The following is a 16,248-nucleotide window of genomic DNA, read 5'->3' as shown; positions in this document are numbered from 1 at the left end:
TTGCTCCCTTGCCTTAATTTAGGGATATAGTGATAGTGCAGGAAGGTAGAATTGAAGTAGATGATCAGCAATCATCACTAAATGATGGAACAGGCTTGAGGGGCAGAATGGCCTACTGCAGCCTCTGCTTCTGCTGTTCTAAAGTACCCTAGTCTGACTTGATACTTCATTTTGGAGAAATCACATAAAGTAATAAAGATGAGATTTTACAAGTTAGACTCATACCCGCTGGAAAATAAAAGATTAAGGGGTGGTTTGATTTTTAATTGGTAATGGATTGAAGGGCAATGGGGAGAAGGCAAGAAAATGGGGATGAGGACCATATCAATCATGATTGATGGCGGAGTGGACTCGATGAGCCAAATGGTCTCCTTTTGCACTGTAGCGGTTTCCTCCCACAGTCTGTAAAATGTGCAGATTAGGTGGATTGGCCATGGGAAATTGCCCCTTAGTGTCCCAAGATGTGTAGGCTATGGGGATTAGTGGGGTAAATACGTGGGTGTTACAGGGATAGGACAAGAGGGTGGGCCTGGGTAAGGTGTTCTTTTGTGGGGATCTGTGCAGACTCAATGGGCTGAATGGCCTCCTTTTGCACTGTAAAGATTCTATGAATATAAATGATCACCATCACAACATTTATAATCCGATGATTCATGACAATTACAAGATTCAAATATATCATTACATATGGGTTGTTACATTTTTGTGTGGGAGAGGGAGGTCATAAGTATTAACTTCAACTCTTTAGGGCACAGCCTCAAGATAAAGGGGGGGGGGGGGGGGCGGTTTAGAACGGAGTTGAGGAGGAACTTCTTCACTCAAAGGGTGGTGAATCTTTGGAATTCTCTGCCCGTTGAAGTGGTGGAGGCTACCTCGCTAAATATATTTAAGACACGGGTTGAAAGGTTTTTGATAGGCAAGGGGATTAAGGGTTATGGGGAGAGGGCGGGAATGTGGAACTGAGCCACGACAGATCGGCCATGATCTTATTGAATGGCGGGGCAGGCTCGAAGGGCTGGATGGCCTACTCCTGCTCCTATTTCTTATGTTCTTATGTTCTTTAAAACCATGCATGTTGCCGGTCAAACATTCAGGTAAAGAGATGATTAATTCTTTGTTGCTTTTCTTGGACTACAGATAAAGAATGGCACTGTGTTTCAGAGTGAAGTCAGGTATCGCTGCAACCATGGTTATCAGTTAGTGGGGAGTCCCATACGTATTTGCCAGGGCAATCGGCACTGGTACAGTGAATCATCACCTTCCTGCGTGCTTGTGAACTGCGGCCGGCCTCCAGCCATCGAACACGGGCACTTTGAGGGATCAGACTCCAGCCTGGGCTCTCGAGTCAAACTCTCCTGCGAGGAAGGCTACGTTGCATCTGGAGACGTGGTTTTGACCTGTCAGGGCAACAGCAAGTGGAGTGGAAACCAGATGCCAGAGTGTCGTCGGCTGAAGTGCCCGGAGCTGTTGGCCCCAGGGCAGGAGAGCCACTTGATTATCCATGAGGTGAACACAAGTGGGATTATCCAGCTGGAATGCACAGAGGGCTACACACTGGAGGGGCCGGCAATTTTGAAGTGCCTCTCCTCTCAGCGATGGAACGATTCCCTGGCGGTTTGCCGGCCCGTCATCTGTGGGAGGCCCCCGGAGATCCAGTACGGCGACGTTCTGTTCTCGGACCTCCACTTTGGCAGCATTGCCAACTACACCTGCACCGACGGGTTTGTAGCCAAGGGGGAGCCATCCCTGCACTGCCAAGCCAATGGAACCTGGGGCCTACCTGTGCCAGAGTGTGTGGCGGTGGAGTGCCCGCAGCCCGAGTTGATCGGGAATGGAATTGTAGACATCCAGGGGCTGACCTACCTCGGCAAGGCCGTGTACACGTGCAAGCCAGGCTTCCGGTTAATAGGCAATACCACGGTGATCTGTGGTGAAAATGGTGAATGGCTGGGGAGAAGGCCAGTCTGTAAGCCCATTGAATGCCCAGCTCCTGACAAAATAGCGAGTGGGAGAGCTGTGTTTGAGAAGGTGTACTACCGAGATATCGTCACATACGTGTGCAACACAGGCTTTCGGCTCGAAGGCGAGGAGACTCTGACTTGTTTGGAGACGGGTCAGTGGAATGGAAAGGCCCCGGTCTGCAAGCCCATCAAATGTGATCCTCCCCAGCTGATAGAAAACGGTTTTGTCGAAGGCTCAGATCACAGCTTTGGCGCACTCATATTCTACAGCTGCTTTCCTGGCTTCCATCTAATCGGGAACTCCATGCATATCTGTGAGGAGTCCTCCTGGTCCAGCGCTCTCCCTTACTGTGCACCTATCGACTGCGGTCTCCCGCCTCATATCGACTTTGGAGGGTATGCGATCGTCCAGAGACAGGACAGACCAGGCAACGAAGAACCCGAAAGCTTTGTGCAACCAACTGACACAGGGAGTGACTCTGACACCATGGGCAACCTCCTCACATCAGATATCGGAGCCAGTAACAGTATTCCCGCTTCCGGTACGGAACGAATGGCTTCTAACCATGACAAGCAGATATGGAATACTCCAGCAAGCATGGATCTTCTGCAAACATCTGAGTTCTTCAGCGGAACTATCATTCATTATTACTGTTACAGCAGTTACAAGCTGGTTGGATCTGATGTGCTGGAATGCCAGGATGATGGTAGTTGGAATGGGACTGCCCCCTCATGCTTACTGATAAAGTGTGAGCTCCCAGTCAGACCAGACAATGGGTACATTGTGTTTTCCAGCAACCTGCTTGGGAGTGTGGTACAATATGTGTGTGACCCTGGCTATGAGCTTGTAGGTTCACCTACTGGGTACTGCACATCACAGAGTGAATGGAGTACTGCACCTGCAGTGTGCCAACTTATAACATGCGGAACACCCAGCCCGATTGCAAATGGTTTGGTGAAGGGCAGTAACTACTCTTATACCAGCGTGATCATATACGAGTGCAGCCCTGGGTTTTTATTAGTTGGGAATGAGAGGAGAACTTGTCAGGACAATAAAGAATGGGATGGAGAGGAGCCACAGTGTGAACCAATCTCCTGTGAGTTGCCATCCATTCCCGACAACGGCACCGTGATCTGGAAGGGATACACATTCCAGAGCTTGGCGAATTATAGCTGCAATTTTGGGTTCCAGATTGAGGGAGATTTGACTCGTACCTGTCTCGCTAATGGGACCTGGAGTGGGGAGATGCCCCTATGCAGGTTGGTGACGTGCCCAGTGCTTGCAGACATAGAAAATGGGCAAACCATTGGATGGGAACTCACATACGGGAAGGAGTTGGGATTCCAGTGTGAGGACGGCTACCTATTACATGGTGCACCCAGCATCGTGTGCCAGGCAGATGGAAAGTGGAGTGATGAGGCACCACAATGCACACCCATCAGCTGTGGACCCCCAGAAGACATCTCCCATGGATTTATCAATGGATCTAGTTTCAAGTTTGGTGACTCCGTGAAGTACATCTGCTTTGTCGGATACAGGCTGGCAGGGAGCCCAGTTAGGCATTGTCTACAAAATGGCTCATGGAGCCCCAGCGTCCCAGAATGTGAACCATGCAAGTGTCAACAGCCAGTGGTCCATAATGGATTTACTACAAGTCAAGACACCAGCTGTGGGAGTCTGATATCATTCCAGTGCGAAGAAGGTTTCAAGTTGCTGGGCCCCTCTCAGGTTCTGTGTGAAGATGGAGGCTCGTGGAATTCGAGTTTTCCTTACTGCGGCCGGATATCTTGTGGCCCGCCCCCGTTAATACGCAACGCTTTCTTTAATGGCAGCAGCTCCTTACATGAGAACGCCATAGCCTACAACTGTTTGCCTGGCTACACCATGAAGGGGAAGCCAGAGGTGTTCTGTACGGAGAGAGGGAGGTGGAGCCGGCCATATCCAACCTGTGTGCCACTGTTCTGTGGTCCACCTCCGCCAGTGCCCAATGCTGCCATCATCGGAGATCTGCACACATTTGGGAGCAAGATCCATTATAGGTAAGAACTAAATTTCTAAATTAAATGTATCTTTTCATGTGGATCTCTTCCATTAATTGCATCATTTCCATTATTTGACCTGATATGACGCAAGCTCAATGAACTCTTGGTTGCTTGGCTTCAATGTATTCCTGTGCATTCAATGGTTGGTATCCACTTGCCTTCACTGATGGGGAGACACCAGATTGCTGATCCAACATCCTCACTCCATGTTTTAGATTTGCACTTGACGGGGACCTTGCACTGATGTAAATGTAATCCATCCAGATCAGGGGTTTTATTTATCCTGTTTGAGTTCGTTTATTCAATTCATCAGCCTATTTCACTTCAAACATGCATATCTCATCACTCATCTCATCATTCCATATCATAAATACCTGCTCAAAGTCCCTGGTAAATGACAATTTAATATTTCTGCTCTATTGCTACCTGTGATACAGTCCTATCTATCCCTTCATGTCCTACTACAATCAGTCTTTTTATGGATATGTCTGTAAAATATTGTACTATTTTGTTTTATATTCCTTGGTAATTTAGTTTCATATTTCCTCTTTGCCTTCCTAATTGTTTTTTTTATGTTTTCCTTCCTAATCACTTTGTATTCTCTTTTTATGCTTTTCTCAGCTAGTTGAACACTTGTGCATCTTTCCTAACCCTCAGTTATTTCCATATATCTTTATCCATCCATGAAATCTCGCTAGTGTTTAGTTTGTTCTTTCCTTATGGCAAAGTACATTTTCCCTGCATTCTACTGAACAGTGTTTTAAACGTTCCCCATTGTTTTCTCTGCATCATGGTCTGCTCATCCAGTTTTATTTATTTTCCCAAATTCTGTTCTCAGCCCTTCAAAGGCAGCTTCTTTCCAGCCTACCAACCTGATTTTCATCACACTAATGTCCTTCTCCTTCATCATCTTAAAGCATATTATATTATACTCACTATTGCCTAGATGTTCCCCTTCTTTTCCTTCCCTTATTTGCCCTGGTTCATTCCTATTACTGGATTCAATGTTTGTTGAGCTTTTCACATGTTGCGTTCGAAGGGATGCCTGTCAGACATTGTGGGAACTCTCTTCCATTTTCTCTGTTTACCAACCTCTTCCATCCAGTTATTATCAGGGTTATTGAAATCCCCCCATGATTATTATCATATCTCAGTCTCTGCCAATGCATATCAGGATGTTTCCCAGAAAATGATCACTTGCAATGAGCATTACCACATCTTCCAGTTGCATTTAAGCGAATGACTGTTACCTGTATCATTCCCAAAAGTGTTCAGATACATTCCCCTTACGTACTGAACTTTGGTTTATTCATCATTTTTGATTAATCAGCTTGATCTTTATTTTTGGTCAATCACTATTGAATATTGATAGAGTACATAAGATCATATTTTTGTCAAAGGTTCAAGAATTGAAACACAAATGCTTGATCTGCAATGTGCAATTACTTAGAAGTGACTTGTGCAAAATATTCTTTTACCTGCAGGTGTTTAGAAGGCTACATAATGGAAGCTGAGAAAGATACAAGAACGTGTTTAGAAAATGGTTTATGGTCCACTCACCATATTATATGCAAATCACAGACTTGTCCTCTGATGCTCAGCAAAATGGAAAATGTGGTTGTTTCTGGAACACAATTTACACTCAATGAAACTGTTGCTATCTCCTGTAAAGAAGGGTACAGACTGTCGGGAGCAAACCTGTCTACCTGCCAGGTAAGGACTCCCAGCAATATATGTTAACTTCTTCAGCTTATGCAGAGGATTTTCCTGGAATACATGAGGTTTGCGCGTGGCGCATTCTTCTTCATGTGACAGTTTGCAAATGTGTAGAATATTGCTTATTAAGCACGGCATATGTGCAGGAATGGGAGATTGTGTTAATGGGGTGAGATGAAGTAAGGTGAGAGGAGGTTCTTGTGCAACATAAACTCCAGTGTTGCCCAGGTGGGTCAAACGATTATAAATTCTCTATAACTTGATGTAATGCGGTCAGGTGCAGTGGTTTAACTTTTGCAAAATGGAAAAACACTTGCATTTGTATAGCACCTTCAGAACCATTGGCTGTCCCAAAGGACTTTACAGCCAGCGAGGTTCTGCATTCACTGTTATAATGTAGGAAACGCAGCAAGCTATCTCTCAAGCAGCAAGAACCCATAAACAGCAAATTCCAGCCTTCGTGTTTGATAACAGTCTGAATGAATTCACTGCCCTTTGTGTTCCACACAAAACATATAGATGGAGGTGTGGAGTTTCTGCTAATCAGGTCACGCCACTTAATCTGCTCCTCTGAAATATTTGCATATAATGTTAAAAGAAAATGCATGACAAAAATGTTTCTCTTATTCTAATAGATGTAGAGAAAGTATGAGGAGAATTTGTGTTACACAAAAAGTTGTGATCTGGAATGCACTGCCTGAAAAGGTGATGGAAGCAAAAGGTGTTGAAGCTTTCAAAAGGGATAAATATTTGGAGATAAAACCAGTTTGCAGGACTGGGTGGGGGGGAAAGAGCTGGAGGAGTGACTCTAATTGGACACATCACTTTTGCTTCAACACGTACTAAGATCATTAAGATTTGATGCCATTGACAAGACTTCTACCATTGAAAGAAGGGATAGTGTTTCCGGTTCCTGGCAATTGGGAGTGAAATCCTGCACTGTCTCCAGTCAGGTGGATAGTTTATTTCTTGCACACTAATGGGATATTAATAATACACAACATGTACCACAGGAAACTATTGCATGACAAAACTTGCATAAATAAGTCAATGCTTTATACGAGCTTTGGCAAGCATTCACAAACCAAGCCTGATACATATTTAATATCAAATATAGACATGCCTGTCTTTATTAATTTAAGTATAAACAAAAATAATATAGAATTTTACAGTACTGAAATAGGCCATCCATTTTTCCTGTTCTTTCAAGGGATGTGGGCTTCACTGGCTATGGCCATCATTTATTGCCCATCCTTAAGTACTCTTGAGGAGGTAGTGTTAAGCTGCCTTCTTGAACCACTGCAGAAGACAGTACGGTGGCACAGTTGTTAGCACTGCTGCCCTGGTCTGCCAGGGAGCCGGGTTTGATTCCCAGTTTAGAACATTATCTGTGCAAAGTCTGTTTGTTCTCTCCGTATCTACGTGGGTTTCCTCCCAAAAACATGCTGGTTAGGTGCATTTACCGTGATAAATTCTCCCTCAGTGTACCCGAACAGGCGGGGCAGGTTGTGGAGACTAGGGGATTTTCACAGTAACTTCATTGCAGTGTGAACGTAAACCTATTTGTGACACTAATAAATAAACTTTAAACTAAAACAACAGTCCATGTGTTGTAGGTACAGCCACAACGAAGGAACTGCAATATATTTCCAAGTTAGGATGGTGTGTGACTCAGAGGGGAATTTGCAGGTGAAAGTGTTCCCAAGCACCTACTGCTCTTGTTCTTGTAGGTTGACCAGGTTGCAAGTTTGAACCCAACTCTGCCAGCATTGCCACTCCATGTGGGATTTGCATCCTATTTGAATAACTTTCTACTTGTTTCACTTTCATGTGTTTATCTAGCTTCCCATTAAATGCATCTATGCTAATAGCCTCAACCACTCACTGTGATAGCGTTTCACATTCTAAACACTCTCCGCGCAAGGAAGTTTCTCTGCTGAACCCAACAATTGGATTAATTAATGATTTGTTTATATTTATGGCTCCTTTGTCTTTAGGATTTGTATAAATTTGATAGGCAACACTGCTTCAAATGCTTTAAGATCAATAAGGAAGCCATGATGTTGAAGGCATTTCCCATATTTGTTAGGGATATTTAAGACATTATGCGGTGTTTCTGGTGTTACTAACTGCGGGGCTCACAGCAGTCGTCCATATTAATTAATTGCAGTGTTTGCTAATGGATTTTTTTATGAGAAAAAAAAGGGGAGGATAAACAGGTTGTGAATCCAGCTGAGAGTGACTGTGAGAAAGGTCTCATTATCTCCCATTGTCTACTGACTGCACAAAAATATTTCACCCAGCTTCTTAACGAGCCCCAGCCTTTCCTACTAAAATCCCAACAAATCCAACAAAGATGAATGTAAAGTTGACGCATTCACTCAAAGACCATTAAGAGAGAAATATTGGTCATTCATCTGAGACTAGAGTTGAGACAAACGGAGTGGGCTGGGGGCATTTTGCATTCCCATTTTTGGTGGGGGGGAAGGGAAATCAGCGGCAGGAGCGAGAGAAATCATCATAGAATCCCTACAATGAAGTAGGAAGGCCATTCGGCCCATCGAGCCTGCACCAATTCTCTGACAGAGTCTCTTCTGAGTCCCAAAATGCAGTTGATGTTGGTGGGCTTTCCCATTCTGATTGCCCCCATGCAACCTCCCTGCAGACCCCTCCTCCTCCACCCCTATGCCAATAGTGTAATGGGGATACTGACCTGGGACATTGGGATCCCTATTTCAATATATTTAAATATAATTTATCAGGCCTTTATTCCTGATACTCTCCCTGCCTTCCCCGCAACCCCATTAGATTGTCCAGGCATGTCGATGTGCATGCATCACTATAAATCTTGCATCTGGTGAACAGAACCTGCCAGAGAAGTGCAGGTGAAGGGATAAGGAGGAGGGTCCTATTCTTATTTCTTAGTATCTTTTACAAGCTAAGTTGCTGGTGGGACGGGCTCCTGCGCTGCCAGTGTGTTTTCGTGGGACCATCCCTTTTTTTTTCTCAGCTATGTGCTGAACAAGATGCCGGGACTGGTGGATTCCTTGGCATTCTTCCCGACCATTACGCCGCTCTGACTATTTTTGAGAAAATTCCACCAATTGAGTAAACAAGTAACAGCTTTACTCTGTGACCAATTTTATTGTATCAGGTTGTTACCATTATGTAGAGCCCATTATCTGTTCAAAAGAACATTTAAAAATAAATTAGAGCTTCCAGTGAGTTGCTGAGAGATTATATGCTTTAATACTTTTACTGTAACTAATATTAACTGAACGCTGTTTTTACAGGCAACTTATACTTTAAACTACAGAACAGAACGTTACCCGTTTACTTTTAACACTATTAAACTCCCATTTCATGATTAGTCTTTACATTGTCCCTTAAGTAGCCATTTGATTTTTCCAAACCCAACCCAAAGTGATTTTAAGCATATACAGGTTTATTTCCATTCTTTGCCATATTGTACTTGGAAATTTTCAAACCCAGAACTGTCTATCATGGTGAAAGTTTTCCTTGGAGATCATGCCTCCAGCACAAGCTAGGCAAATCTTCCAGCCTTGTTCTAAATCCTCACAAACTCAGATTTTCAATCCGAACTTAAGCTCCCCCCTGTATTCCTGCAACATGAATGGCAAGAGACCGGATGATCTCGCTCTCTCTCTTGGGTGCTGGCAGACTGACTTGTCTGTGCACTTCAGGAATATTTTGGAAGTCTGTAACCTGATTTTACAAATGGCTTCCACTAGACCTTCCCCTTTCAAAGCTCATTTCCACTCCATTGTGAATCATATAGGTCTTGTATATGGCTGAAATGCGAATTAGCTATCCTTTAGATTCCCAAGTCCATGCTACCTTACAACTTAATAGATGTTGAAGTTTATAGAGTTTATTTATTTATTAGTCACAAGTAGGCTTACGTTAACACCACAATCCCCTATTCACCACACTCCAGCATCTGTTCAGGTACACTGAGGCCAATTTACCTAACCTCAGCCTGGCCAATTCACCCAACCTGCACATCTTTGAACTGTGGGAGGAAACCAAAACCCCGCTGAGGAAACCCAAGCAGATACGGGGGGAGAATGTGCAAACTCCACGCAGACAGTGACCCAAGCAGGGAATCAAACCTGGGTCCCTGGCGCTGTGAGGCAGCAGTGCTAATGACTGTGCTGCACTGTTTACAAAACCTGACATTTTTAACATCTTCCTGGGACTTTGGAGACTAACAGTCAATGCAGATACTTCTGCCATTGACTATAAGTGTGAATACATTGCACCTTCTCCCAGTAAAACAATCTTGGGAATCTGTTGTGATATTGTACACATGCCAGTGCAGATAATGATGCGTATCTTTAAAAAGCTGCGGAGTGTCATCACTGTGTGTGAGGCTGGAGTATAAAATGTTTGAGACCAGATCAAAAGCGCCAAGATATGTTATGAAGTAGTCCAGACACCAACTGTTTTTGATTTTGGCATTAGTGTGAGCATAAGGTGTTTCCCTCCAGGCATGATTCAGTTGACCCACTAGGAAGGTTTTCTTAAAACAAAACTTTATCTAACAATACAGTTAAACTATAACAAAAAGAATTAGCATAACTTTTAACAACTGAAACACTTAAACGTGACAAGCTATGGTTCTTAATTGCTGGTCTCTATCTATTAGTTCCAATTTAAGCAATATTCCCCATAGACATAAACTCCTCTTCAAAATCAGTAAGCAAAGCACACTGCCTTATGTAAGTTGCCAGTCCTCCAGCCTTTTAGAAAGAAAGGGAGAGAACACTTCTTGCCTTTTGCAGACCTTTGGAGAGAAATGCTTATTTTCTAGCAGGTCCCAGATTTCAATTTCCAGAGAGAGAGAGAAAGAGCTATTCCTAATTTTCCAATTCAAACAGCAATTGCCTCTTTTTCCTTCTGGTAGCCTAGCTCCACCCAGTCATATGACATTCTCTTCTTGTCAATCAACCTACTTATCCCTGCTTATTTTCAGGAACAACCCTAAAAATAACAAAATGTATTAACTCAGATTAAAACAAACATCTCAATGATTAGGAGCAATTGCTCTTCTACACCCTCAGCATGGGTATTGTAATCAGAGTTGAAGTATAAAACAGTTCCTTCACAAGAAACATGACACACAACAATATCATCAAAACAAGAACAGCCTCAACATTAGATGCTAATTATTGCCTGTGACTCTGTAACAGTGAGACTCTCTATACATCTCTGAGTCAGGCAGATATTTAAGAAATCTACCTATGTAACTGATGAACCCAGGCCAGACCAAGGCATGTACAGAGTGATATTTATAGTTGTTGCTAATAATAAAGTTCAGGTATGTGTGTTTGACCCACCCCCCTCATCAGTTTCAGTATGTTGACTTCATGTAGTCAGCATAGAAACAGATCTTTGAGGCCTACAGCAATATACATACGGTGACTGAGATTGCAACACATCATGTCAAGCTCTGTTTTAATGTTTAACAATGAACCCACCCGGTATTACTGCCAGCAGAATCTGGAACATGTCACATCACAGCCCCTCATTTTTTTTTCATTTTACCCTTAATTATAGAGATGGGACGACACGGTGGCACATTGTTTAGCACTGATGCCTGACAGTGCCAGGGACCCGGGTTCAATTTCAGCCTGGGGTGCCTGTCTGTGTGGAGTTTGCGTGTTCTCCCCATGTGTGCATGTGCATGTGTGTGCGCTTGCGTGCGTGTGTGTGTGCATGTACGTGTGTGTATGTGTGTGCGTCTGTGTGTGCTTTCATGTAAGGATTTACAGGTTGATAATTAACCTGTTTGGCCACGTTATGAGCACACCTTTCATGGCCATCAAGTTGTGAAGTAGGGCTTGAATCCAAAGCTTTCTCACTCAGATGCTTCCCACTGCATTACTCTCGTTTGTCGCATATCACTGCTTTAATTGACTTTCTGATATTTCAGCCAAATGGTGTCTGGAATCCACCGATTTTGGATATTTTCTGCCACCCTGTATCCTGTGCGGAACCACAACCTCCACCACATGGCTCAATTAAAGGAACCAGCTATGAATACCAAGACAGTGTGACCTACCAGTGTGATTATGGATATGAGTTACAGGTATCACTTCACATTCCTGTGTGTGCTTTTTATTACTTCAATATATTGAAAAGCAAATTGCATTTATCTCCCATTTCTCAGCATTTTAACTCCTCATTGGTATTTTTAATAAACAGTCTGGGGCTTGCTGGCCTGGCCTCTGTTTGGCACTTTGATAGTTTAGATGGAACAAAATTCATCTCTTTAATTCTTATGGTTCCACTGGCACGAGGCTTGATTTCTTTTGATTTCATTTATTATTGTCACGTGCGTTGGTATATAGTAAAAAGGATTATTTCTTGCTCACTATACAAACAAAGCATATCATACATAGAGAAGGAAAGGAGAGAGTGCAGAATGTAGTGTTACAGTCAGAGCTAGGGCGGAGCGAAAGATCAACTTAATGTGAGGTAGCTCCATTCAAAGGTCGGATGGCAGCAGGGAAGAAGCTGTTCTTGAATCAATTGTACTTGAGCTCAGACTTTTGTATCCTTTTCCTGACAGAAGAAGGTGGAAGTTGGGCATGCGTAGGGTCCCTAATTATGCTGGCTGCTTTTCTGAGGCAGGAAGAAGTGTAGACAGAGCCAATGGGTGGGAGTCTGGTTTGCGAGGTGGACTACATTTCGTTAACCCTTGTAGTTTTTTTGTGGTCCTGAACAGAGCAGGAGCCCCACCAAGCTGTGATACATCCAGAAAGAATGCTTTCTATGGTGCATCTGTAAAAGTTGGTGAGAGTCGTAGCAGACATGATAAATTTTCTTAGCCTCCTGAGAAAACAGAGGCATTTTGGGCTTTCTTAATTATAGCATTGGCATGGAGGGACCAGGACAGGTTGTTGGTGATCTAGAAACGTGAGGCTCTCGACTATTTCCACTTCGTCCCCCTTGATGTAGTCAGGGGCATGTCCTCCACTACACTTCCTGAAGTCGATGACTATCTCCTTCATTTTATTTACATTGAGGGAGGAATTATTGTCGTCGCACCAATTCACTAGATTCTCTATCTCATTGCTGTACTCTGTTTCATCATTGTTTGACCAGAGAACACAGATTTAAGATAATCGGCAATAACAGTGGTAGCAGGTAACTCTCTCGAGTAGCTCAGAGGGCAGGTATGGGTACAGGCCTGGAGTTATCTACAAATCAGACTAATTAAGGGGCAGCAGGTCTCCTCCCTTAAAGGATAAGAGAAAAACAGATCAGTTTTTAGTGACAATCCAACAGCTTCATAGTCGCTTTTACTGGGGCTAGCAGATTTTTGAAAATTAAATTGAAATTCACAAACTTTAGAAGTAGGATTTGAACTCTGGCTCTTTGGATTATTAAGTCCAAGCCTCAAGTACCATTCACCATTACCATCACCAAAAAAGTACCATTCTCATCCAATACCAGGCCACAGTGCCAGTCACCTGTTACTGCGTTGACCATTCTTCACCTGTGAGTCTTAAAGGTTACTCAACAATCAAGGCACCCACACTAAACCTTTACCCATGAACACATCGGGCATTATTGTGGCATTTTGAATCAGAGAATCGTTGCAGCACATTCAGCCCATCGTGTCCATGTTGGCTCTCCAAAGGAGCAATCCACATTCTGCCACTCCCCATCCCTGCACCTTCGTTCTTTTTCAGATATTCAGAGCTGTAGATGGAGAGCCATCAAGAGGGCCAACCTTGGCCATCTTTGCACTACCCTACTCACCCGCTGCCGATTGAGAAGTGGCTAAGGCCAACCAAAGCATTTGTACCTGTACCTGGGCTAAGATTAGCTGACAGAGCAGAGATTTGGGTTCAGTCCTGGAACTTTAGCTATCTTACATGACTCCGCTTTAAACTGGGTATACTTGCTCATCACTGGAGTTGCTAATGTTTTAATATTTTTCTATATGGTTCAGGTACTCAATGTGAAAACCAACTGATGTAATTAGGGAGCCGGATTACACTTTCAACAAAAAGTGCATTTGGCTGTTAAAAGCTGAACATTGCTGAAAAGTGGAAATGTTACTGAAGCTTTTTATTTTGCAGGACAAATGCAAGAATCCCAAATTTCAAATGCTTTATAATTTATACCACCAGAGAAAATTGTTGTCGTCATTTGAAATTTGGCATTTTTGTGTTTGTTGTGATGAGCGTAAGGCTAAAATCTTTGACTACACTGTCCCTCTTTTTAGCAATATTCAAGTTCACAATTCATAGCCAAAAGTAATCTCAGCTTTCCACATTTGTGGACTATTTTTCAAAGAGATACAAAATTTACAGGTTGATCTGATCTGCCTCATGCCGTGATGTGGGGATGGGAGTGTTGGGAATATCGTGACTAACACTTCATCCCCTGAATTCCACAATTCCCTCCTAACCTCCACCGCCACCACACCAACTCCCCCACCTCCCCCCGCTCCCCCCCCCCGCTCCCCCCCCCCCCCCCAACCCTGCCAACCGCCCACTCCGGTCAACAAAACTTCTGAGAATGGCAGAGGAAAGGGCAAGAAAAAGATAAATGACAACAATAACTTGCATTTAACATCGTAAAAGGACCCAAGACACTTCATAGGTACAGGGATCAAATAAAATTTGACACCTAGGGTGGCATAGTGGCTCAGCGGTTAGCACTGCTGTCTCACAGCACCAGGGACTCGGGTTCACTTCTGGCCTTGGGTGATTGTGTGGAATTTGCATGTTCTCCCCATGTGGGTTTCCTCCGGGTGCTCCGGTTTCCTCCCACATTCCAAGGATGTGTGTGTTAGGTTGATTGGCCATGCTAAATTGCTCCTTAGTGTCAGTGTGATTAGCAGGGTAATTACGTGGGATTACTGGGATAGGGCCTGGGTGGGACGGTTGTCTCTGCAGCCTCAACGGGCTGAATGGCCTCCTTCTGCACTGTAGGGATTCTGTGATTCTATGAATCACATGAGATATTAGGGTAGATGACCAAAAGCTCAGTAGATTTTAGGAAGCCTTTTAAAAGGAAGGAAGGATCAAGGACAGGTGTAGAGAAGGAATTCCAGATAAGGGGAAAATGGTCCGAAAGTTTCCTCTCTGACAAACTATCAGGTGATCAAAAGCAGTCCAGGTGATCACATACACCAATGGATGGCCACACTCAACCTGACTGGAACATCAAACTGGCTTCTGCTGATGGTTCAATGAAGTACAAGTTGCCACTTCCATATTACTTTATTTTCTAATTTCTGCTAATTATTTCTGTTACAGGGCGACGAGGAGAGATTTTGCCAAGAAAACGGGAAGTGGAATGGAACAGAAGCATCCTGTCAGAGTAAGTAATTTCAGACAGGAAGAGAGAGATTCAAAATATTAGCCATCTATCCTTCACTGACCTAACAATTGTGATACTGACAGCAGGACTCTGTCAATCAATGACTGATGTGACTTGTAAATTTGTTGTTGGCATTTGGATGGTGGGACGCAGTATTCCTGGGCCAGAGAGTCTAGAACTAGAGGTTCTAGAGTCTCAGGCTAAAGGGTGGGCCATTTTGAACTGAGATGTAGAATAATTTCTTTGCTCAGAGTCTTGTGAATCTTTGTTTCCCTCAACCCCAGAGAGATGTGGATTTTCAGTTATTGAGCATATTCAAGACAGATGGGTGGATTTGGGGACGTTAAGGGAATCAAGAGATTTCGGGATAAGGTAGGGAAGTGGAGTTGAGGTAGATCAGCCATGATCTTGGTGAATGTATGGATCAGACTCGAAGGGACACATGACCAACTTGTGTTCCTGTTATGTTTTCACTATGTGGCAAAAACATGCTTCCAAGTATAAATGGGCTTTCCATCATGCTTGTGTAGAATCATAGAATCTGCAGTGCAGAAGGAGATTTGATTTGGCCCATCAAATCTGCACCAACCACAATCCCATCCAGGCACTATCCACATAATCGCATGCATTTACTGTAGCTAATCCCCCTGACACTAAGGGGTAATTTAGCATGGCCAATCCACCTAACCCACACACCTTTGGAGTGTGGGAGGAAACCGAAGCACCCAAGGGAAACCCACAAAAACATGGGGAGAATGTGCAAACTCCACACAGACCGTGACCCAAGCCAGGAATCGAACCTGGGTCCCTGGAGCTAAGGCAGCAGTGCTAACCACTGTGCCACTGTGCCGCCCTTGGTACGAAGGTATGCTGTCATGGGGGGAACACCTCTAGAGAATTATTGGCCCATTTTTTAGCATATTTAATTAACAACCCTCGTTCCAGGAGATATAAATTTGCAATTCACTGTAGTGTGCAATGGACAAATAAAAATGACTGACTCCAGTCGATGGGTAACATCACTCACACCAGGCCTTTTAATACCCTGAATTGATTGATCTCAGTTACTTAAGAGGGGAATGATTTGCGTTTGGGGCTCAGTATCTGAAATGGCTAGTGTGTGGTCCAGAGTAATGCTAATAGCACAGGTTCAATTTCCATTCCG

General features: G+C 43.7%; 1 protein-coding gene across 1 annotated transcript in view; it reads left to right on the top strand.

Annotated features, from left to right (window-relative positions):
• Positions 1 to 16,248, top strand: part of svep1 (sushi, von Willebrand factor type A, EGF and pentraxin domain containing 1) — a 201,119-nt gene that overhangs the window by 136,061 nt on the left and 48,810 nt on the right. The window contains exons 38-41 of the mRNA XM_080188416.1: positions 1,138 to 4,001; positions 5,489 to 5,717; positions 11,677 to 11,832; positions 15,020 to 15,083. Of these exons, the coding sequence (XP_080044542.1) occupies positions 1,138 to 4,001; positions 5,489 to 5,717; positions 11,677 to 11,832; positions 15,020 to 15,083 (3,313 nt within the window). The remainder of the gene's footprint in view (positions 1 to 1,137; positions 4,002 to 5,488; positions 5,718 to 11,676; positions 11,833 to 15,019; positions 15,084 to 16,248) is intronic.

Source organism: Carcharhinus amblyrhynchos, chromosome 5 (genome assembly GCF_965287045.1).
Source record: "Carcharhinus amblyrhynchos chromosome 5, sCarAmb.v2.hapA, whole genome shotgun sequence".
Taxonomy (NCBI): Eukaryota; Metazoa; Chordata; class Chondrichthyes; order Carcharhiniformes; family Carcharhinidae; genus Carcharhinus; species Carcharhinus amblyrhynchos.
The sequence above is the reverse complement of the archived record's forward strand: the minus strand, read 5'-3'. Positions and strand labels throughout refer to the sequence as shown.